At 37.2% G+C, this 25,825-nt stretch overlaps 2 protein-coding genes across 2 annotated transcripts in view; one reads left to right on the forward strand and one right to left on the reverse strand.

Moving 5' to 3' along the window:
* Positions 1–604: 604 nt before the first annotated feature.
* LOC140234513 (small ribosomal subunit protein eS12-like) overlaps positions 605–25,825 on the forward strand; it is a 124,642-nt gene continuing 99,421 nt past the window's right edge. The window contains exon 1 of the mRNA XM_072314555.1: positions 605–614. The gene's annotated coding sequence lies outside the window, so the exon portion shown is untranslated. The remainder of the gene's footprint in view (positions 615–25,825) is intronic.
* Positions 3,338–7,080, reverse strand: LOC140234237 (lysozyme-like). Its single transcript, XM_072314297.1, has 3 exons — positions 6,950–7,080; positions 5,845–6,030; positions 3,338–3,662 (listed from the first exon to the last, which is right to left on the reverse strand). The coding sequence occupies exons 1-3, from the start codon at positions 7,044–7,046 to the stop codon at positions 3,454–3,456; spliced, it is 492 nt and encodes a 163-aa protein (XP_072170398.1). The 5' UTR covers positions 7,047–7,080; the 3' UTR covers positions 3,338–3,453.

Genomic DNA, 25,825 nt, shown 5'->3' on the forward strand with positions numbered 1-25,825 from the left:
TTACGATTTACAGTACTCATTTTGTTCTTGAATACTTGTTTTTTATTGAAATGTTTGCAAATATTCCACAAAAGTGTGCACCAGATCGTTGTATTTCAGGTAGAAAAAAAAATTCCTTGTGTGAGGGGAAATCCCTCCCCCCCCCCCCCCCCCCGTTCACCAGATCGTAGAATTTTTATTCTTCAATTGCAAAATATTTTGCTTGGTTATTATTGGTCAGTTTTGATAATAATGTGTATTTTTATTCTCATAAGCCCATTATATCTGTGTACAGGAATGCATTGCATGAGAGCTCACATAAGTCACATGCCTAAGGACAACAGTAAAATAATTAGTTTCGTGAGCCCTATCCCATGTATTGCTTCCCTGTTCATACTTCATTTGGCTGAATAAGTAGCAGTAGCAGAAGTAGTAGTAGTAGTAGTAGTAGTAGTAGTAGTAATAGTAGTTGTTGTAGTAGTAGTAGTAATAGTAATAGTTTTAGTAGTAGTAGTAGTAGTAGTAGTAGTAGTAATAATAATAATAATAATAACAATAACAATCCCTGTTTTCCGTGCCCCCCCCCCAATGCTGAACATACTCTCCCTTCTGCTCACTTCCATGAAGGTACACATGTATCTCGTGACGGTATAATTTCACCTTCTAATGTTTCCTCCACCCCCCCCCCCCCCGTCTGCCAGAGTATCGCACGTAACACTTTTCCTCAAAATATCATAATGCTGGTTATGACCTTATGACAGAAACGAGCATGTGCATTTTGAATTTGGATCCTTATCTGCAGTGATCTGCTATACGTGCTTGTACTTTCATATAAACATCTATCGAAGTTCCACTTTTTCACAGTTTCTAGGGCTTTCTATAGCTCAGTCGGTAGAGCACCGGGCTGGCAATCAGGAGGTCTCGGGTTCGGGTCCCGATGGGGTTCCATTTTCTTTGCTCATTTTTTGTACTAGTTTTCTCTTATCGTACATATATTACCGGGAGAGAGACTACAGAGACGATATGAGAATAGTATAATCAGTTACATTGGTATGCAAACCTAATTATTGTAACTATTTCAATTTAAGATTACATGACATGATAGCATGTGTGTCCATGGGCATTTGTGGATTTTTTGATGGGCTCGAACCCACAATATTTATTGAATGAGATTGTAAGAGAAGTTAATGTGCAACATAACAGTGACAACATGTAAAATGTGTCGAAATAAAAGTAAATTATCTTGATTTTTGTAAAATTTTGCTTGGTAACATTTTGAAGCATAAAGAATCATTAGACATCATCATTTCATTTGGCAATGCTAGAAATATGTATGATATTCATAACATCAATGTTATCATTCATGATCTAGAGTACGATATAATGTAACATTAAACACCCTCTCGGTCTACATTGAGAAGGAAAGGAAAATAAAGATATGATAGCAATTCCATAATCCTGGCTTATGTTTACTTTGTTTTCATGAGTATGTGAGGATTTCTTCTTTAGGCACAGGGAAAGATATGAAATAGGATTCACCGTCGTGTAGTGACATAAAAAGAAACAACAACAACAACAACAACAACAGCAAAACATTGAACAATACAAGCGCACATCATAAACCACTGAAAGAAACAATTAATTTTACATTTTTCCATGGGTATGGTCAAATTTATTGCGCAAACAAATAAATAACATAACAGATATTTTTTAACACACTTAAACACATACTTGTATAAGGCAATACTGATGCAGCCGCAGCGGGGCTCTTAAAAACTAAATGCAGGTCTGTATTAGCAGGCCCTTTATGCATATATAGGCCCTACTGTCCAGGCACATATCACGTCACTTTTAATGTATACTTGAGAGCAAATAATGCAAACAGACAAAGGAAATGCATTATAAATAAAGCAGGCAATAGCATTTCACCAATACCTTTGATTAGGTTCGACTCGACTGATTCCAATGCCAGAAATTGAAATTGAAATAAATATGCCAAAAGACATGAATTAGTGAAAATTCTACCACCAAATATCAGCAAAAAATAAAATAAGAACGAAAAAGAAAAAGAGACTATCAAAGTTTGCTGTGAGAAGCTTACTCAAATAGAGAGCTGAGTCAGTTGACAATTTTAGAGTATAAATCTTTGTCTGTCAGTTTGTTGTCATGGTAACCACTTCGTGCACCACTGTGACATCATTTTCAATGCGTGGTGTCACATGGTACCATGATGGAAGCGCTTGTTAGATATGTCAATATTTTAACACATTTCATGCGTTAAAAAGCAAAATCACAGGTGCCTTCAGATTTATTTATTTTTTTCTGTGTGTGACTTAAATCTTATTCCCCATCGCATTTTTAAATGATATATAACCATGAGCTTATGTTTCAATTCAACACTATCGCACTTTGTTTCCATCGAACAAAAAAAAATAATAAAAAAGTATACATTGGTCAACTCATATTGTTGAATAATAAGACATAATTTTCCATACGGAGTATTGTAAAACCACTTTGAACAAAAGTTGACGGCATAATATGCTTTGCACTATAGCAAATAATGCGTTTGCATCATTGACTGAATTCTAGAATTGCCTAGTATGACGCAGTCTACAAGCTGAAATGTCTCTGTAATATTAACTCCTTCGTCAAATTTTAGCCCACCCCCATTTTTTGGTGTGTTTTTTGCTAACTCATTCATAAAATATAAAATCTTACAAGGTTCCAAGCACTTTTTGTTTGCTTTGTTACCTTCAATAACAATATACAAAAGCAATCCCAGTCAGTGTTAAACTTATAGTAATGCAGTCGTTTAAAGGTCAATAAACACGAGGACAATAAGTTGTTTAAACTGTGTTGATATCGCAAAATAGATTTCCGTCAAATGCACTTGACCCAACAAGTCCTGGGGGATTTATACAAGACATCTTTATCATTAGATAGGCACCTCTCAATTTTACCGTATATCTCATACTGGAAAAAAAATAGATACATTTCATTGAATCTATCCATTTATCGAATCTACTTAGTGTTTGCCAATTTGAAAAAGAAACCATGGATAGCTAAAAGCATACTTTGTGTGTGTGTGTGTGTGTGTGTGTGTGTGTGTGTGTGTCTTATTGTGCCTTGTAGAACACTGGTTATGAAATCTAAGGATCATAGCAAAAAGATACAACACCAAACAACAGAAAACTGATTTTCTGGACATGAAGGTTTCAAATGCCTATACATATTTTTTTGATTTGATTCATGCATTTCTTTTTCGAAGAAAAATACATATAGCACAAAATCAATGGAACAGAAGTATTGAGCAATATTTGAACAGAGGAAATAAACAGAGAAAAAGGAAAGTAGCTGACTTAAAAGTAAAGCATTGTTAAAGCATTAAATTGCAAATCTTAGTGTAATAGTGGAGGAAACCACCATACCACATCGTAAGCGGGTGCTTGACGAGGACAATGACGTCATAAATACTCATTTTCCTTTTTGCAGACAGTTCTTTACTTTGTTCCAGTATCCAAGGGTGTTTGGATTTTTGTAGCCGTTTGGTCCGCCGTTGTGAATGCGAGCGAAGTCTTCGCAGGTTGGCGTGTGTCCCAGGCGGCCGTACACGGCGTAGCGAGCCATGTAGCCCTGGACACACCTCTCGCTGCAATCGAAGGTAGCGGTACAGGCTTGCCAAGCTAGGCAACGAAAGAAACAGGACAATATTTTTAATTTTCTTTAATGTTTTTGAACAGAGAGTAAATAAACATTGCAACGAAAACAACGAGTTCAAATAAAGGAATTTGCACTTTAGTGTAGCTTATTTTGATACCTATTTTAATGCATTCCCCATAATTTGAAAACAGGAAAATGTACCAACTATAATTATACTCTGTTTTTGTGGGATGTAAATTCAAGTTTATAAAATTATCTGTGTGACTCATATACTACAAATCAGATTTAAAAAAAGGTCATGATCGAGAGGAATAATACGATACAGACACATGTTCAGTCAATTAAGTATGTCTATTTCTATAATATCTATTTATCTATTCAATATTCGTGTTTTTGTTTTTCTAATTTTGAGTACATGTTGGCACTGGTTGGTGATTTCCGTAAAGATTCTAGGGAGTTTTCGATACACGACGGGAAGACCGAGAGTAGACCGGAAGCAATCAGATGCGACAGTACTTGTTTTTCACAGGACGGGACGTTTCTCGGATTTGATCATGCGCAGATGCAAATTTTGCACACGGCACGCTCAACTACTGGCCGCGTCGTACTTGCGAAAACTAGCTATAGTGACACAGAGAACGGGGAAAAGAAAAAGGTGTTCTGCGTTCGATAAAAATGGGACACTAAAAGAAAGTAGCTTGTCACGCTTGCTATTCACAACAAGGACTTTATGTACTTTCGGCTGGACTTTGATTTGAGAACCCGGACGATTGCGCACTTTACATTATCAAATTTATTAAATGAGAAGGTGTTTAGTGTATATCACGACTTCTGAGACATCAGCATTTTGAAAGAGACGTATACACGTTTTTCATATAACTTGAATTATAATCACACCAATTTTTGAGTTCTGGTTTCAACAGGTAAAGCCTCCGTAACATTCATTTGTCTTTTAATCAGCACCTAAGACCTAAGCTTCTTGATGCTGCATATCTGATTATTAAAATGCGCACCCATCTAACGAGATTATAATTTGAAACACAATATCCAGTTCCGCTAAAACAATCAAGTGAAAGGATTTCAGAGAGGCTGTCCAGGAGAACAATACCAATCGTCGTTTGCCTATCAGGCGACTTGAATGTAGCTGCTGTAAGGTTACGCAAATGGGAATGTTGTACTTTATTTCGATCACTCGTTTCTTTTCTTTTTTTCTTTTTTACTACAATGTATGATTACTGTGAGGTTCTTCAAATATTGTATAGTCCTTATACAATGTTCATTTTACCTTATTCTCTATTATCAAAGGAAGTGAAATATATATGTTTTGTCGAAAAATGAAATAAACTTTGAAATAGAAAAAAAAAATGCAAGCAATATGAACTTACAGGAAATGTCTACGACAAATTGCCTGGACTTTGGAAAATGCACAGGGGGATCGCTGTGTGTCTGACTTGCTAACGAACCCTCGTCCACGAATTGTGTCTTCCTATTCCCTAGAAAGAGGTGTGTGTGTGTGTTTTTTTTTTTCAATCTTTTTCTCGCCATTTACGGGGTATTACTTCCACAAACTAGAGTTTCGACTATTTTACTTTGACTACATGTTGTATTATGGATTACAAACAATTGAATGTCACATCTGTTTAATTGAATTCCTTATTGTAGTTCAGGAAAGTCAGAAGAGTCAAGTATCTAAATACGTAGTGTATTACTTGCACTTGGTACAATTAGCCATGGTAACGAAATCTACCATAATGAAATACACCATTGACAGTATGTGACGTCCCCGCTGATGCCATTAATTTAGGGTATGTTTAACAGGTGCGGCCGCTATTTAGGGGTGCAGATTTGATGTGCTGTTATACGCCAATTATAGGGTTCATTTCTGAGGTGATATGGTTGGTAGCACCAAGAAGCTTCAAACACATGCTCCAGGAGCGGATCCAGGAATTCTGTAAATGGGGGGCGCAACTAATATTTCTGGTGCCACTTCCGGGTTTAATTTTACTTTTTTCCTTTTATCTCTTTTGTTTTTTTACGAAAAATAAGGGGGGTGTGCCGGTTGCGCCCCCTCTGGATCCGCCACTGTGCTCCTTGGTAGCACATTGTCTGAAAGCGGCCCCTCCTTCAGGCAGGCAAAGGCAGTGCGTGAATGGGCTCAGAGGGTAGAATGCACACTGAATTCAGTATGGCTTCATATATACTTACATCCGTCCAAATCCCCTCCTTTCAGCCTTGCGTCCAACCAGTACCCCTGCTTTATCTGGTACGGGCCGCAGGACAGGGACCCGACGTCCATCTGACACACGGGGCTCGGCATCTTGCAGTTCGATTCCACCACGCAGATGCAATGCAGACAGTCGGAGGGAACCGGGGCCGGAAGCTTGGTGAACGCTAAGATTGTTGCGAATACAGAGAATGATGTACATTGTACTACAACCCAAATCTCCTTTTCTGCACACATATCATATAAATATGCAACTCACGCAATCGGACATAGACCTGACGAGATTTTTTTTTTTGCCATGTTTCAGTTTAAGGTTCCCTGAAATGCAAATACATGTTGATTTGTGTTGATATGATAGCCTAAACGTCACTTTTGCGGTGTTTCAGTGATATTAATGCAACAAAATACATGGCGAGGGAACATGCAAGTTATGCTAAATTGAGGGGAAGGTGCATTCCAATGTCTTTTGTTGAACATATTCAGTACTTTAACAATGATTGACAGATGAGGTCACAACGGGAATATTGGTTCGTAAGGATTTTTTCTGGGCCTTCCCAAGTAATCTGAAGAAAAATTAGATAAAAATATATAGAATGTTTCTTGATATTCGTTTCATCGCAAAAGTGATGTCGAGGGTATCACAAATCAACACAAATCAACATGCATTTGCATTTCAGAGAAACTTTAACTTTGACAATGATGTAGGCCTATGTAATTCCGAAGTCTATTAATTTCGAAAAAAAAAAATTAAATTGTGTGTGAATCCTTTAGTATATCTTACTTCTGCTCGTACACGTGCAAAACTGCATGAATATAGTAGATATTTTGCTAAACTATGTTAGAATAACATACGAAGTTTTATTTACCCCGATTTTTCATTTTTTCTTTCTCTCTCTCTCACACACACACACACACACACACTCTCTCTCTCCCTCTCCCTCTCTCCGTGCGAGTGCTCCTTGAGTTCGTGTTTGGCGGATCTACAGTTTTGAGTAGTAATAATCCAAGAGTGAAGGAAGTCTTGCCAAGGAGGTCAACCAAAATCAGCAAGGAGAACAAAACATAAATAAAAAAGATAATGCTTACATGCATTGTTAGACTGCATCCCGGCAGAGACCAAATTCGTGGAGAACAGAAGCAGAAGGAGCGAAGCGCACAACATTTGGTTCAGTTTAAGACCCATGGTTGCTGAGCGTCTTGCTAGATGCACGGTCTTCAGCCAGTCTGTACATGAGGAAGTACTGCCTTGCAACATACGAGTTCCGCTGATGACGGGGAATCCCCCTTACGATCACTCTTCATCGCTGTGCAAAATCATCCCAGGCTCTTGTGTACTATTTTTGGGACTATCTGCGTGTGCGTCTATACAGCAGTTGTGCGCACGTTGCGTGTAACGCATTCAAACTACCCAGCATTGAAGGAACGAATACAGTTTGTAGGGTTGCGGGTTGGACCAATTGATTATACTTGTGTAGCGACCCTTGACCATGTCTTTGTATAGTCGTCAAGACCTTGGATTGACTGTATTCCATGGAGAGTCTGAGAGAGGAAATGAAAGCTGCCGATGGCGATGTTGAACTATGTATTGATATGAATATAAAACTAGAAACCAGGGCGCGTTTGGTCTCGCGACCTCCGAAATGTAGGCCTACTTCTTGGCATTATTGAGGTTTACTGAGTTGTAAAAATGCTGCAGTCATTGGGGGTCTTACTGTTATTACCAAAAAATTTTCTTATGTGAATAATTCATTTTACTAGACGAACGAATCTGTCCATACATGGCATAATTTACCATTTGCAGATGATACAAAACCCCAGCATTAGTGCTTTAAAATGGTGAGTTCAAAATGTGAGTTAGGGATAGAAGCAACCACTGTAAAAATTTAAACTGGTAAAATCGATGTTAAGTATTGTAAGATATACAAAATCTGAACAATAACTATAATAAAAATGTTTCCAGACTAAACCGTCTACAGTTACGGTTTATTGAGAAAAATATCTCCTCATATTTTAGGCTTTACCACAAAAATTTTATATGATAGGATGTTTTGTGGTACAACAGACCTACATATATGCATTAAATGTCGTATCTTGAAATTTTTTAAAATCACTGCTCCCAAAGGTAAATAGGACCTTTAATAAAACATAGATCTATACTGATCGCTTCTTATACATCGTGGAGAAGCTTAATATCAATTAATTATCCTGTTCCACCAGATATCTGTGACTGTATAAATACTTGATTAAATTTACAGAATAAAGATTAAACTATTTCTACCTCATAATAGTTTCGGTTTTAAAACAGAAGAGAAAAAAGACCAAGGTTCCCCACACGGGTTCTTTTCTTTTTCTAGATATATTTACTATAATGACTGTAAAGTAATGAGCGCCTGCACACAATGTGGACAAGCGTGTATATGCGTTTTGCAAGTGTGTTGGAATAACAAAATAATCATGGAGCTTGAAATGAATTGGAAAAAAAAATGCCTTCCAATATCAGATAAATGGGAAAACACTGTGAGAAGATGCAAAGAAGAAGCCGAGGAATTGGACACGTACAAAAGAATGACGAACAGGAGAAAAAGGTGGAACAACAGATGGAAAACAATGATGATAACATTAAGATGATGATGATAATGATTAATAATAATGATAAATATATCAATAATGATAATAATAATAATTTTATTATCATTATTAATAATAATAGAAATAAGAATAAAAAATGATAGCAATCATGACAATAGTGGTCTTTTTATATAGAGTAGCTTCTTCATGGTGTCGCCACTGATTAACCAGAGGGTTTATTGCCCTACACCTCAAGTATACCGTTACCATAGATACCCATTTTTACACCAGCGAACTTACCGTGGTTGAGGGGGACATGATGGGTAAATTATATAGGCCTACATCTTGTCCAAGACTTTGGCAGTCGATGGGATTTGAACTTAGAACCTCCGAATGAAAGCCAAGAGTCTTATCCACTCTGCTACAACGTGTCCCTCCCCCTTACCCTAAATATATATATGTATATATGACCTTGTATCACAAAACCAACAAAAAGTCGCCAGACATGGATTTTTAGTTAAGGGCAGATTCAGAAAGAGCACACTCTAAGCTTTAAAATGATGTGTAACTCAAGTCAAATGGACTCCTCTAACCTACATACTGAATACTGGAAAGAAAGCATACAATCTGGAAAAGTGTGAACTGAGAAATGAGGCTCTGAAGTACAGGGTTTTATTCGAGCGCTTAATCTTTCACCCAGCCGCGCTAGCTATGCTAAGAAAGGGACAAAACACAGGATGTCAGCCACCAGAGCAACAACAATGAAGGGATTACCAGATTAAGCTGAAATTAGGCATGTTCTATAAACACATTCTGTCCATGATTAATGCCAAGTTACAAAGCAGTAGCATTATCTTTTCAAAAGTTATTAGACTTGAAAGCGAAGAGTGTGTAAAGGATTTCAAGAAATGAAAAGGGGCTCCTACTTGATACCTGACCATTCTACTCTCCCCGAAAAAAAGGGAGTTGTAGAAAAACTGCTGAAAACACACTTTCCCATTCGTGTTATGATCCCTCACTAAAGAATAATGTAGAAGAAAGATAGCTCTTTTAGAAAATATGAAAAACTCAAGATTGACTTAGTTGACCCATTTCACATGTTTTGAGTCCTCACGTTAAAGCAAGGGGTGCGACCTTTTTTTTTTGTTTTGTTTTGTGGTGCACGGTCACGAGTCGAGACAATGTAATGATGACAAAAGATGTTGCAGGAAGCCGGCTGGTGGGAAGCTTTCGACCTTCGGTCTTCTTCAGCTTTATTGTCTGCTAAGCAAATACACACATGTCTGCTTAGCAGACAATAAAGCTGAAGAAGACCGAAGATCGAAAGCTTCCCACGAGCCGGTTTCCTGCAACATCTTTTGTCATCATTACATTGTCTCGACTATAATTCTTCCTAAGATTGTATTGATACCGAGTGCGGTCTTGTGATGTTGTCTTGTGATGTTGTGACAACATCACAAGACCGCACTCAGCATCAATACAATCCTGAAGAAGGGCATTTCGCCCGAAAGCTTGAATAAAGGGGTGCAACCCAACATCAGCCACGTCCAAGTCTATGTGCAAGTTTTGCTGCCAATTATATTAACTGTCCTTGCACCGCCCCACCATGTTGTGGTTAAGTCCTTTGCTGTCACTTATATATGGGTCAGAATTTTGAACGACGTACAATTGAGCCAAAACAAGGCAAAATTTAAAAAGTAAGAAGTTCTCCAAATCAATCATCTTACCTGAAAGAGTATAACTCAAGCTTTAATATGAACCCAATTATACTAGGATTTTCCCAGAGGAACAAGTTTTTATTCACCGCTGAAGTTTACCATGTACAGAGCAGCGAACGTCCGTGAGGAATAGTACTGCACATACATTTGAATACCATTTAACATAGTTTGCAGAGACCTGATTCATTTCAAAATCCTAACGAAATATCTTAAGGGACATGTGTACGTGCGTGCAGAATATTAAGCTTGTACTCTTAACCTGTACGTAATGGTAGACAACTGATGATTTAATTGAATTCGCCATTTCTGTGGAAATATTGCTCTTCCACTAAACACTTTCTCCACTTTACGCGCATTTTACAGAAACTCAATATTTTGACCTCTTATTTCACTATCCCATACTTTAATCCTCACTCCTAAATAATAACACACCTTTTTAAGATGTATCTCATCTGGGCAGTCTCTATAACCCAACAAACATAGCATAGTTTTCATCATCACGGAGGTTCGCATGTAGCTCACGGACGTTCGGAACAAACAAGATATTGTACAATGCAGCTCTCTTGAGTTGGAAACGCATTCTACTCACAACAAACAGCAATTTATGTCGAGAACAAACTCCTCTGCAAAATCCTGAATAGATATTACCAATTCTCAATTATATAAGCTTGTTTATCTTCTCATACTGAGGAATCAAAGAAAACAACTTGTCCATCTCTCGTAAATGAACATACAAACGTACGTGTAATCTCAGTGACGTAGTCCATCCTTGAGAGCGAATATATTTATCAAAATTTCGTTATCATGAAGTAAAGATTCAGGTCCTAAACTTGTTATGTAATGTCTACAATGCAAAATTTGCTTATAACGAACATGGTCACAGCTAAAATTATGACAAAGAATTAATATAGCAAAACAACAGAAATGTGCTCCGTTATAGAAATACGAAGTTTAGCTGGGGAGGGCAAACGAATACGTTAGGAAGAAATCCCTCTGTGTTCGCTCCTTGTGTTACACACTGTTACCGAGGAGAATTTGTGTTATTATATTAGTCAGAAATGATAATAGGTTCGATACTGCGAAGTTTCGTCATAACAAGACACAATAAGTCCATATAACTTGGATGGATGTTTGTGACTTCGATATTATGCAATATGGTTTGTTATAACAAACATTTTGTAGCGCGTCATTTCGGAGGCTCGTTATTCATACAGTTTGTCAATACGAAAATTGATAGAGTTCGTATAATTATGAAGCTTTTTTATTCGGTAAATGATAGGAATCTCCGAAGGTTAATCGAAAGGTTTATTAATTGGAACATGAAAAATCATGTTCGCTTATCCAAATGTGGAGAAACAAGTTAACAACTAAAATCCTCCAAATTTCAAAACCTCATAATAACCGTTTTCACCTCAACAAATATCAGGCCCATTCCACTTTTAGAAGAACGGACCTAAAAATAATGATCGTTAATATCTATTTTTCGAAGAACATTTCTAATAACAAACTTCCTGAATTATTTTTTTTTTTCATTTCGGAATAACAAACCTTTGGACATCGGAGTAACGAATCTTTGGAAGAGCGAACGTATCAAAGTGCAACCTTAAACCTATTCTTAATCATTACTTTTTTTAACATGTGTTTTTAAAGTAAGCCCAAAAGCACAAACAAATTGACGATCTCTCTGTCTCATAAATGTAAAATGAAAAAAAGAATCTTGGAAAGAATTACAAATGAATATTGCTTTTCATTGATGAGTATAAAACAACACCATGTGATGATAAGCGGAGAATTGTGTGTTTTCATCAGACAATAATTGTATACTAGTACTCCATTATTTTTGTTCGCTTGTGACGGCATTTCGATGAATAAAAAACATAAACAAACAAACAAAAACTTCTCCAGAGGAATTTGGTATAACGGGAGTGCACTGGCAATTCTTTTCTCTGTGTGTTGGAGCTCGATCCCTTCTCTGTTTCTCAGTCATTTTCATTCAACTGCTTCCACGTCCTTTTGAAACTTTTCCGTTTCTTATTCAACACATGCCCATTACAGACTTCTTCCGTCATTATCCTGAATGTGATTGCGTAGCACTTTTCGGATTTGTTTTGTTTTCTTTTGTTTTGTTTTTGTTTTCTGTTTGGTCGCAGCATGTTCAGGCTATTGAGGGAATGAGAGAAAAAAAAATCGTCATGAAGAGAAAAATAAGAATGAATTAAGGCATTTAATATCATGACAATTACAGCGAACGTCCGTTATGGAGACCAAAACTGGATGTGTTCTGTTTGAGACGGCAGCTACCATACTCAAAAGATAAACACTTAGAGCACCTGTCACTAAAAAGTGGCACTGATCCTCTTTCTCCTACTATGTAATCCATTGACTTATTTAACCAACGAACATCCGTGAAAAAAACGTTTTCCGTTTGTTATTACAGGTAAATTGAGTGCTGAACGCTATTCACTTTCGGGTAGGAGCGGCTCGGTTAATTGGTAATATTTTCAACTAACATTAATTTTATGTGCAGTGATATATTTGTAATTGTCAGAAATTTCCTTTCTCGGACAGAACGTCCGTGAGCGAAACTTTCGGAACCTGTAACAGTACAAATTGTCTTCAGAACCTCATTAGAAAGAAATTTAAATGCACAGAAATTACAGATTACGCAAAATTCCATTTTCCTATAACTTTGTTTTCAGTGTTTAGCTGTTTTTGCATAATTAGAGGGAAAACAAGCGTAAAATTGTGAGTAAATTTTCAACTGTTTGTTCATCATGATCACATAACGCGTTAAAAATTCTGAAACTACTGCTCTAAACTAATTGTTTACTTTGTAAAACTTTATTTGTCGCTATTGGAGCCAAAAGTTTTAAAGAATACAGGACACTTTCGGGACAAGTTATCCCTATCGGAGGGATTGCATACGTCACGGACGTTCGCTGGAATTGTCACGGACGTTCGTTCTACTACTAGGGTCATGTTCCAGGACGGATAACTAATCAGGAGAGAGTACCTAGCCTTCCTAACTCATTCAAAAATTTGAAAAGGTATTGTCAATGCAAATTATAAGAAATTTGACAACCTTGCAACATATGTATTGCTCAGAGGGGGATCAGGAGGTGAATTTTCAGAGAAAATATTAATTATTTGCTTGGTTTTTGGTGAATTGCATGGTCCAAAAACTGCGGACGAACCTCAGTCCGCTCCAAAAATGACATGCAGCTCCTCGGCTAGAGAGCCAAAGGTAAAATGCACCTTCGCCATCAAAGCAAGATGGTGCCCCTCTCGAAAACGTTTTAATCATCACGGACGTTCTTTTTTTTTCTCGGAGGTTCGTCTAAGAATATAATTTCGGTTCCTATTTGACAAAGGATGGACAGAAACTCAAAACAAACATATTATCGTGTGGCTCGATCTTAATAGGTGATTACGACTCAGAACAATATCGCCAATAACGTTTCATGGGCTACGATCTTTATTAGAAAATAGCGGAAGCACGTCCGTGACGAAAACTGAGTATAATTTTGCATAAAAGATTATTACGTCCCATGTACAGCCAGCAGACGTACAATTTTTGCAGGATATGTTCATTAGGTGGAACACCAAATGTTCGTATACGTTACAGTTTGGACAACAAAGTAGAATTTGCAGCAGCGATAGAAATAAAAGCATCACGGACGTTCGTCTGTTTAGGACTTTGATATTTCAATTGTTCTCTGTAATTTTATACGTGCTCATAAAGTTCTTAGAATTTTGTGGTACATACCCATGATATGTCAGATCCAGAACATGGTCAGATATTAGATGCCACGTACCATAAAAAAATGCACATCATTAGTTTGAAAAACAAAAATTATTGTGAAAATAGCGTTTTTACCGTATTTTTACGCTTTAAGTCATTGTGAAATGAAAAACATCAGGCAAAAGTCAACCAAACCATATATTTCCTGAAAGGAAATTTACCAATCTTTGAGATGACATGAAAAAATCTGGTTTCTTAGATCATCCTGGCGTGTTCTAAGGGAAAGAATGTCATAAGGTACGAAAATTGGCAATTGTACATCGTTCAAAATTCTCACCCATATATATATATATATATATATATATATATATATATATATATATATATGAAGAGTTTGTTCGCAAAAACCGATAAGTCCATATTTGCCAAATGGAGATATTTGCGATTAAAGGTCAAGAAAAATAAAGAGAATAATAAGAAAATTTGTGCTTCTTTTGACCATAACTTCAAAAATACACCTTTATGATGTAGTGACCAATATATCATTTAAAAGGTATTATTTTGTACATTATGATAAAAATCGTACTTCAAAATCTTCGAAAATGGACTTATCGGTTTTTGCAAACAAACCCTTCATATATATATATATATATATATATATATATATATATGTATATATGAATGATAAAATGGGTTCACAATGATTTCCCATGGTGATTACAGGGAAAGTCTCATTAATTAACAATGGCATAGATGGTAATTCCCCCTACACGATGCCGGTCAGCGTTTTCAGCAACAACAGAAAAAGTTAATGCAGAGTTACACTAATACTCACACTTTACTGTGTGGAAGAGGTTCACATACCCCACAGCGGCTCACACTACAAAAAAAAAAAAAAAAAACCATCGGTGTTAGATGGGTGTTAAATCTAAGACCGATCAAGTGTCAATATGAGGACCACACCCACAGGTGTATAAAGTATGTTGTGATAGTTTCGAAAAGTGTTCACCTGGCACTTCGTGGTGTTAATTTGACACTGTAGCTGGTGATTATTAAATATTAAATATATATGAAATGACACCCGGAGGTGGTGATCTAACACCATAAATGACCACCGGAAATTTAACACCAGATCGGTGTTTCATATCTAACACTGGACGTTTTGCAGTGCACAAACCCGGAGCCTGATCGGCAACCTTTCCAGCAGTGACTATTATATACTTATACCGTACAATTTGGAAGAGGCTCACACACTGACCCGCAGCCTTTCCAGCAGTGACCCGAACACGGAAGGACGTGTACAAAATGAAGTTCTCATATTCCTCAACATGTATGGCTATGCTGCAATAGAGATCGATTCAGTCCACACACGCATAATATTATCCGGTTTACACAATATCATCGTCGTTAGTATAGTAACCTCTCGTGTACAGTCGACATGAACGTCGAGACTGGCGAAAATCTACCTACTTTAATACCCGAATGTCCACTATTAATACGCGTGAGTCGATAAAAATTAGTATCGACATAAACGTATTACACCATTAGTTATTGATGAATGCAAGGATGATTGAAAGGTGACGTTCACTACACTCTAAAAACGCAAATGTTGAATCAACATTTAAAAGGGCCGAGGAGTGACAGCATTTTTTGAAGTGTTGCATCCAACTTTTAAAATAACATTTTAAATGTTGAATCTAGCAGGAAAACCAACACTTTGAAAATGTTGTCACTCCTCGGCCCTTTTAAATGCTAATTCAACATTTGTGTTTTTAGAGTGTAGAATGACCTTTGAAATAAACACCAAAGGTAGATTCAGCCACGAGTTAATCATCTATTTTCACAGGGTGAGATGCATGATCAAATACGTTGACATCTTCTCCTAACATTATTTGGTCACACCGATGTGAAGAACGTCTGCTTTGCAGTTTCTATGTAATAACTGGAGAAAAGGGGGAACATCGTTCCAGAAAATGTAAGATTTGAAATTGAATGTGAAGTGACATCAACATAACAACTGCTGCTCTGGGTTTTCCGTTCATATCGGGGGAAACCAGACCGCCAACGGAAATGCCCGCATGAATTTTCGACACGTCCAAAATTTCGAAATTCCCCGCTGCGGTTTCACTTAGTTTGTTCACATCGAACTGCTTATAGAGACGGTATCAAAATGAAACATTAAGGACGACCTAAAGGAAACTCGTTGAAATAACAGAGAAATAGTTTGACATGTAATTTGATGCATTTTCTGTTCAAAGGACACTGAGATTAAAGGGGACCTCAGGAAGATATTCAGACTTTGTTCCATTTGAACAACTATAAATAAGTTATACCGAGTACAGAATTTCAGCATTTATAGTGACTGAGATCAGGAATAACAATGTTTTCAAAATTTATAACAAATTGCAATGGGCAAGGATGATGAAACGGCAGCCTCACCATAAGAATGCATGAGTTGGTGCTCAAGGAAGCAGAATAAAAGAAGAAGGCATGCATTATATATTCTACACAGGTGATCTTGTCAAGCAAGCGGTATTGAAATGCGTACACTGCTACATTTCTGAAATATGTGAGGCTCTATGTCATCAACACTTTTCAAAGTAATTTGTTTAAGATGTCAGATTATTGGTTTCTCTGCTCAAGGGACACAATTTTATAGTCTATACATGGAGCTGATGATTTATGTACTACATCATGAAAATCGTCTGGAATGCCCCTTTAAAACTTATACACAGAGGGAAAGCTCGCATTTTTAGTCTTCAGAAATGAAATGGCATAAAAACGAATAAGTGTTAGTGGGACCTGGGTATACAATATCCAGATGTAGCTACGTAATATCAAATCATTTCAGCCATGTCCTCTCTTCTGGTGAGCAAGTACAACATTCTGATCATCAGCAACACTGTCGCCGGTATAAAAAACGACGAAATAAAAAAAAAAACAACAACAACAACAACAACAACAAAAAAACCCTCACACGCCAGTTTTACTGCAAGTTTCGTAACAGTCAGTAATCGCTCACTATACGCAGCGCAAGTCACAGAGCATGAAGCACAAACATACAAACACACACACACACACACACACGCACATACACACACACACACACACACAGCATATACAGACGTAATGCATTTGACACATTGATTTTTACGAAACTGTTACCAATTAGCTGAATTCAGAGATGAAAACGCAAAACAATGCAAAACAAAGAATTTAGGGGTCGCTATGATTAGTGGCACATAGTTGTCCCCACATAGTTTCTGAGGAAGTTGTATAGCGCCCTCATCTGTTTCAGCAGATTTAAAGGGTGTGTACAGTTCTGGTCGGGGTGAGGATTTAGCTTTTAACGTTTTGCGAGATATTCAGAAACCACTCTATGAGATGTCAAAGAGCATGCATTTCTAAGGGGAATCAAAAGTTTATTTGATGAAAATCGGTTTTGAAATGGCTGAGATATTGTTCCCAAAACAAGGTGAAACGAAGAGATCCTGATAAAGGTGGGGCATGTCGGCTTTTATTATTATCACTTTTGGGGATATCTCAGCCATTTGAAAACCAATTTTCATCAAATAAATGTTGAATCCTTCTTAAAATCACACGTTCTTTCATATTTCATAAGAGGTTTCTCATTATCTAACCTAGAAATGTTGAAAACATGAATCCCCACCTCAACCATTACTGTACAGTCCCTTTAACCGTTGTTGAATACAAACTCAAATTCTAATGGGCTGAACGGATGCTATTGCTACATAAACGGGCAACTCTCGAGGTGATTCGGCCACCAGAGTTCCAAATTTCTGATGCGCCCCGCCCGCATCGATCTTGCTAACCCATGTAGTGTATGCAACTATTTTATTTTTCCAAGTTGGTTATATTTGCCTGAATGATGGACTCACGATAATGTAGTCAAAGTCAGCACATACCCCTTTTCAGCTTTCTCAGTTCAGCATTCATGAAGGCTCCATTGATCTCTATAAGATATTTCAAAGGAGTGTGGAAAGCTTCTACCAGAAAAGACAGGATCTTTCTTTCCTGTTATAAAATTATATTGTTGAAGCACTTTGCAGCATGCTGTTTTGTAATGCTGCAATATACTTATATTGGATGGCCTTGAGGTTAGTACAAGGAAATATTGGACGAGCTATGCACAAATATTGGACGGGTCGAAGACGAGTCCAATATTTTGCTTAGCGAGTCCAATATTTCCTTGTATTGACCGAAAATAGGACATCCAATACTATCATTACTATCCTACAGAGGATTTTAGCAAAGTATTTTCACTTACCCTTTCTGTCTCTGAGTGCTGTATGGTCTCCTACTGTACTTGATCCTGATATGGGGTTGGTACATTCTTCAGTGCAAGTTAATCCACTTCATTCCCAGATAAAACAGTGATCTATGTATTTTGAAGTACATTCCAAAGAAAACTTAGATCAACGTCGAATTAATTAATTAATATATAAAATTTCTTTGTATAAACACAGAGTTTTAGAAAAAAAAACCCCGATATTTTATTTAATTCGTGATTGACCAATCACAGACGTTATTTTTTACTTCATATTTCGGGTCATCTCGTATATCTCATCCAATCACGGTGCAGTTTATAGAAACTTTGGGGAATCCCCCTCTCGCCGTCCAATATTTTAAATATTGGTCGCCTCGGCAAAAGATATTGGTCGAGTTCAAAAAACTTTCTAAGTGGGTCGGAGGTTATGAGGTGCGTCGACAAAATAACACTTGTATTTGGGCTCTAAAAATCCTCTGTATGGATAATAATTGAACATATTGTAGCTGTGGGACATCAATATCCACATCATTAAACTCTATACAGATACAGTGTATAATATAACTACACCAAGCCTGAGAGGTTCTGTTGAAACTATATGAGTGAGGCGACTTCAATAGTACTATTTTCTGAGGGGCGCATGAAGCCCGGAAGAAAATAATGTTATTGAAGTTGCCGACGGCACGTACAAGTACAAGTATTGTAGTTCGAGCGGAACCTCGAACAATAGCCTGGTATATTTGTTTTATATCCCTCCCAATGAATCCAGAAGAGTAACAGCAAAGTAAAATGGTGGTTGAACGATCTGAACGTATTTCTCTTTCCACGCATGAGCTACACGTAAAAGTGTGTGCATCGATTGCGCCATACTCATTCTAACCTTTATTGTCTTTTCACAAAGTGTATAGACGTGGTAAGTTTGGTGGAAAACAGTACAGTGACGTAGTGTCTAGCATGCAATAAAATACGCCCTTGTAACAAGAGTGGTGGCAGCGTGATGTAAATATAAGAAAAGATGACGAAATAGGGTGGTAATGCATTTCAGTCCAAGAGTGTTATTTATTCAAACCAAATTTTCCAAATTTTCGACGCATACAGGCGACATGAACAATTTATATTATGAAAATAATTATGAAAATAAACAAGATCACTCTATTCTCTATACACATAAGTGGTAGTCATACGTGGTAGTCATTCCTATGACTACTACTTATGTATGAAGAGAATAGAGTCATCTTGTTTATATTTTCATAAATTGTTCATGTCGACCCTGAAGAAGACCTGTGCGCGTCGAAAATGTTTTGTTTGAATAAATAACACTATGTTGGACTGAAATGCATTACCACCCTACTTCGTCATCTTTTCTGAACTGGTACCAACATGTCAGAGGGCCGGTATCACAAAGTATTCTACCCCTGCTCAACCACCCCCCCCCCCCCGACCCATTCTTCCACTGGCAGACATGTTCTCATTCCCATCGACCAAAATGTCATGTAGGGCTAATTTGCATAAGCAATATTGTGACCGAAATTACTGAAAAAATCCAGCAAAACATGAAAAACTCTCAAATTATTTGTATCAAACTTTCATTTCTGTATGATTTTTTTCCCATATTTTTGGTCATTTGATTAAAATGTAGGTCATAGAAGTCAAGCCGAATACAAAGTGACTTGTTACTTATTCAATCTGAAAGAATTAATCTATACATTTGACTACCCGGTACTCAAAATAAGTATTGTGCTGTAGAATAAAAAAAAAAACCAAAAAACAAAACTAGAATTGTCGCTATGGCGACTGGTAAGCCTGCGCCATAATGCATGGCTCTCCCAATACATAAGTCTATGTATAGTACATCTTGACAATGTGTGATGACAGTCTCAGATACATGTAATTGGCAAAATATTAAAATGGCATGTCTCATGTAAAAAATGTGTTGAAACTTGAACGTCACTTTCCTTGCACTACAATGTAGATTGAATTGAACTAGAAATGTCGCTTTGGCGACTGGTATGCCTCCGCCATAATACAAGGTTCTCCTAATAGGTATGTAGTACAATGTTTTGACAATGTGTGATGAGTTTCACATAATTGGCAAAATATTAATGACAGGTTTGTCAAAAATGTTTTGAATGCTCACTTTCCTTGAACTAGGGTTGCTATATTGCCTAAGAGTGAAGGTACATGTATTTGGGGATTTGATAAATTTTACTTGACTTCTGACCCTTTGATAAGTTTATGCATTGAATGATTTTCAAGGTATGGAGTAAAAGTAATTTTAGTATTAAAAAGTAAAATTTCGGCATTTTAGCCTCGCCTTTGACCCTTAACCACTGACCCTATAACCCTAAAATTCCTAAGAGAATCACTGTCAGTTAGAACATGCATAAATATGTGCCAAGATTCATGAAGATACCTTGATTCACTTTCGAAACATGGAAGTGGAATTTAGCTTTTCCACTTGAGATTTGACCTTTTGACCTTTGACCTTTTGGCAAGAGACGTCCCAGAGAATCTGTGTTGGGTAATACATGTGTACATTTAATTTCAAGAAAAATCCTGCAGGCATTGCAGAAATATGAGGGAAATAGTGAAATTTTGAGGAGTTGACCTTGACCTTTGAACCCTGACCTTTGACCCATGACCCCTAAATTCCCTAGATGATCACGGCCAGACAGTACACGCATATGTACCAGGTTCCATGAAGATACCTTGAAACATTCGCAAGATATGGAGAAGAAAGTGAAATTTTAACATTTCCACCTGACCTTTGACCTCATGACCCAAAAACTCTCTCTGGGGAATCTTTATTTGGTGGTACATGTACACACTAAGTTTCAAGAAAATACCTTCAGGAATTGCATAGATATGGGGAAATAATGAAAACTTGAGCAATTGATCTTGACCTTTTGACCTTTGACCTCTAACATGTACACCCAAAAGAAGATAGGCAAAACTTCGCCCACTCATACATACAGCAGGGCTCGATCCAAACTAACTTTTATTTTTGGTGGCCCAAAGGCAAACATCCGACCTTTTTTGGTGGCCGATCAGGCCACCAAATTCTTCGTTTCTGAATTTTTGGTAGCCCCGAGCCACCGGACCACCGTTAGTGTCGAGCCCTGCATACAGTATACAGCTGTACAAACCAAGTTTCATTAGGATATCCCAAACACTTTTTTAGTTTAATATGCTGTCAACAAAATTGATTACGGGCGGAAGGACGGGAAGGACGGACGGACAACCCAAAAACATAATGCTTCCGGCGACACTTCGTGCTGGAAGCATAATGAATGACTAATGTGTAAAAGATCAGGTACATTATATTTTGGGATTTGGGGATTTTCACCTGACTTCTGACCCTTTTATAAGTTTACAAATGAAGTGAGCAATATCCAAGGTATAGATGGAGAAAAAGTGTAATTTCAGTGAAATATTAGCATTTCAACCAGGCCTTGACCCTTGACCTTTGACCATATTCTCCCATGAGAATCTATGTCTGGCAGAACATCCATCAATATTTATCAAGTTACAAGATGATACCTTGAGCCACTTCCGAGATATGGAGGAAGAAGTGAAACTTAGCATTTTCACTTGACCTTTGACCTTTTGGCAAAAAGAAAAGAACTTTTCAAGAGAATCTCTATTGGGCAATACAGATTTATACACAAAGTTTCAAGAAAAATCCTACAGGCATTGCATAGATATAAGGGAAGAGTTAAATTTTGAGGAGTTGACGTTTAATGACCTTTCACCCAATAACCCCCAAATTCCCAAGAGAATCACTGTCAGGTAGTACATGCATAAACATGTACTACATTCCACAAAGAAAGTTTGAACCATTTCATAAATATAGAGAAAAAAGTGAACTTTGAGAATTTTCACTTGACCTTTGACCTTTGACGTCATGGTCCCAAACTTTCTCTAGATAATTTCTGTCAGGTAATACATGTATGCACTAAGTTTCAAGGAAATACCTTCCAGCATTGCATAGATATGGGGGAAATAGTGAAACTTTGAGCACGAGACCTTGAACTTGAGCATGTGCACCAAAAAGTTGATAGGTACAACTTCGTCCACTCATACGTATACATGCCAAGTTTTACTAGGATACTTCAAATTGTTTTTCAGTTATGCTGTCCACAAACAAATTACAGACGCAAGGACAAATGGACAGACGGACAACCTGAAAACATAATGCCTCTGGCGACACTTCATGGCAGGGATATATATATATATATATATATATATGTATATTAAAATAAAAGATACTGAACAGGATCTCCAGATGCAACAAAAAGAAGCTTGATGGCCACAATGACTTTCTTCCATGTACAGTATATTTACAAGATGAGAACAAGCAATAATATTCAGAAAGGTCATCATATCTATGGCTGAGACTAAAAAACAAAAAGGCAACAAAAACAATGGGGTAAAGATTGATTGTGCAGTTGAGGAGCACTTTGAAAGTTGATTGCTCACAATGTGCTTCCACAAATGAATATGACTTTGATGAATGTTAACTTTACTTTTACAATGTACATGTAGAAGCACATGCATCTGAAAATCAAACTCTTAGGATACAAAATAAATTGGGAAAGTATCACAAAGAGACAAGGAAAGTCACAAAATATTAGGGTTTCTGAGCAAAATGTAAAACGGCAGACACAGAGAAAAAAAAATACAAATAGACATTCAAATCCTATGATAATGATGAAACTGAGAATAGATGTATGGGATTCACAAGAGGAGATTCAAGCAAAATGGTGAAAAGTGTAATCATTAAATTGCATTACATTGACCAAGAAGCAGAATCTATTTGTGGAAAAGTACATTACATGACACTTTACAACTGGCATCTCTTTGAAATGTTGAATTCTAGCATTTATGTGAATGCTTACAATTTGTCAATTATAAATGTGTACATTTATTTACATGTCATTAATCTCTTGCAATTTTGGTGTTTCGTACCCTCACCTTCATCCCCCCCCCCCCAAGAAAAAGAAAGAGATATGTGCATTAATGTGCTTTGAGCATTGCAAGAAAGAAACACTAAACATTTCTATCTTTTGAGTTTACTCTTTAAACAATGCTACTACTGGATATCTATGCATAAATAAATGCAAAGCACACATGGAGACCAATACCATATCCCATTGATTACTCTTCTTCACACCCCATCCTTTGTACTTTACTACACATGCATACATACAGACACTACAGTGAACTCGTAACTAGAATTCACCAATGTAATTAAATAATCGCACTCTCTGCAGGACTCATACCTTTAAGACCATGCCCCTTTCATAGGGTGATCTATCACTTGGTCTACTCCCACTTTGTCTAATAGCCATTTAGTCTCAACCCTTATGGTCTAATCCCATTTCGCCTACAAGTTTGTCTAATGACCATTTAGTCCAATTGCCATTTAGCCTCATTACAAGTTGGTCAACTTCCAGATGGGCTACATTACACTGTATGCCCATTTCATCTAATACCCACAGTTTATCAGACAAAGTGGGAAAAATCCAAGTAGTCGAAATTTAAATTACAATTGTTGATCATCTGGTCATTAGACCAAACTGGACATTAGACCAACCAGACGAACTGGGAAGTAGACCATCTGATAGTAGACCAAGTAGCAATAAACCCTTTCATTGCATCTGCTTTAAAAGCTGTCATAGTCTGCCACTGTACAATTGGCTGCACGTTTGCATGCTAGCCAGCAGCATTTTGAGGCAGCGGTGTTCAAAGCGCTTAACCAAGATACTGTACTTTAACACTTAAGAGTGCCAATTGTTAGCTTGAAAAACAGTCATTGTATGGAAAGTACAGGCGTAGGTACTCAAATCCCATCCATCCACATGAATAAGAAGAGGAAAATATAAATGAGACAAACGTAAAAGAAAAATACCTTATGGTTTACAGAGTATATCTCAGTAAATAACCAGCAAATATTCAACATGATCAGATCACTTACAATAAATTTACACAAGTTTACGTCCATCTACCGTTTGTGTCAATAAAAGTGTGGCACTGATGCACAAGAGAGACAGAGAGATAGAGAGACAGAAAGAAAGAAAGAAGTGAACTAAATTGGAAAGGGGGTTTGTTGCATTTGTACACTGCCAGCTTGCCTTCTTTTCAAACAAAAGCTCTACCGGATGTAAATGCTGCATTTTTATACAAGCCTAACTACGAGCAACATGTCTCGGAAAAGAAAATAGACAGTGAGAGTGAGTGAGAAAAAAAGATCACCAGCGGGCTTACAACATTATGTTTGTCAAGAGACACTAAGAAAAAGATACCGATTAAAATCTTATTGGTCTATCATCAAAAATTTTGTTAATACCAACGTAACATTCACAGGATATTCTTCCATCGAGATGTTTTCATTGCAACTTCATTTCAAATTCATGAAATTCTTCAAATTCAAATTCAAGAATTGAGGACCCGTTCGCTTCACTTGCAGGGGGATAAAAGTTCTCGAAGCTGGATTTGTCCCAAGAGTTCAGCTCAATTCTCGGGAGTGGGTACTTGTCTAACTTCATGAAATTCTTCAAATTCAAATTCAAGAATTTCATGAATTTGAATAATTACGCAGTACCCGCTGCACGCTATAAGGATTAGAACCAACACTTGCTGTCGGGCGGAAGCTCAGTGGTCTAGTGGAGATGACGCCTGTCCGGAGATCAGGAGGTCGTAGGCTCAAATCCTGTTCGAGTATGTATGCCCATGATTTTTTTATCATGGCTACTACTAAAAACACCGATCAATTCAGTGCTTATTTACGTTGATGTAGGGCAATTTGTCAATCAGTTGCAATTCACAGGATAGTTGAAACAGAAGGGGTGTGTGTGTGTGTGTGTGTGTGTGTGATTCCATCACATGCATGACCACAACAAACACTGGATACAAGCTTCCAGGATAGACAAATACGGAGGGAATGACTGAAATTCCATGAATATTTCTGATCTCCGAAAAGACAAAAAGACTTTTTCTGCTCTGTTTGCCATTTCAACAAATACAATATTTCAATAATTACTGTCGGTAAAGATAACAACCAAGAGATTTATATGTATTCGTAAACATCAATGCATGCCATTAAATTTGGCAATACCATTAAATTTGGCAATACCATCTACGATCTACATTTCCTGGGACCGACATGACCCTGTAATTTTAATTTCAAATTTCACATATTCAACTTAATTTTGCATGAAAGCAGAAGACAGAATGTTCCTACTTGTGATGTGATAATTTAAAATTGCACTAAAACTATTTTAACCTATAAATGCACAAACAATGAACACAAACACCGGTATTGACATGCGACAGGCTTGATCCAACACTAGGCACAACATAGGCTGTGGGATGCATGATAATAAATTCGGAACATCACTGAAGCTAATACCATGATGGCACTTTAACAACAACGCTAGGTCCAACTAATGTCATGCAATATGATTTTAGCAATCTAATCTGACCTTTGACCCTTCATGTTTGACCTCATGATCCACAGCTTAAGAGAATCATTGCCAGGCAATACATGAGTATTCACTAAGTTTCTTGAAGCTCCCTTGAGCCATTTCTGAGATATGGAATAAAACATGACATGATATCATTTATAGTTGACCTTTGACCCCATG

Source organism: Diadema setosum, chromosome 10 (assembly GCF_964275005.1).
Source record: "Diadema setosum chromosome 10, eeDiaSeto1, whole genome shotgun sequence".
NCBI classification, from domain to species: Eukaryota; Metazoa; Echinodermata; class Echinoidea; order Diadematoida; family Diadematidae; genus Diadema; species Diadema setosum.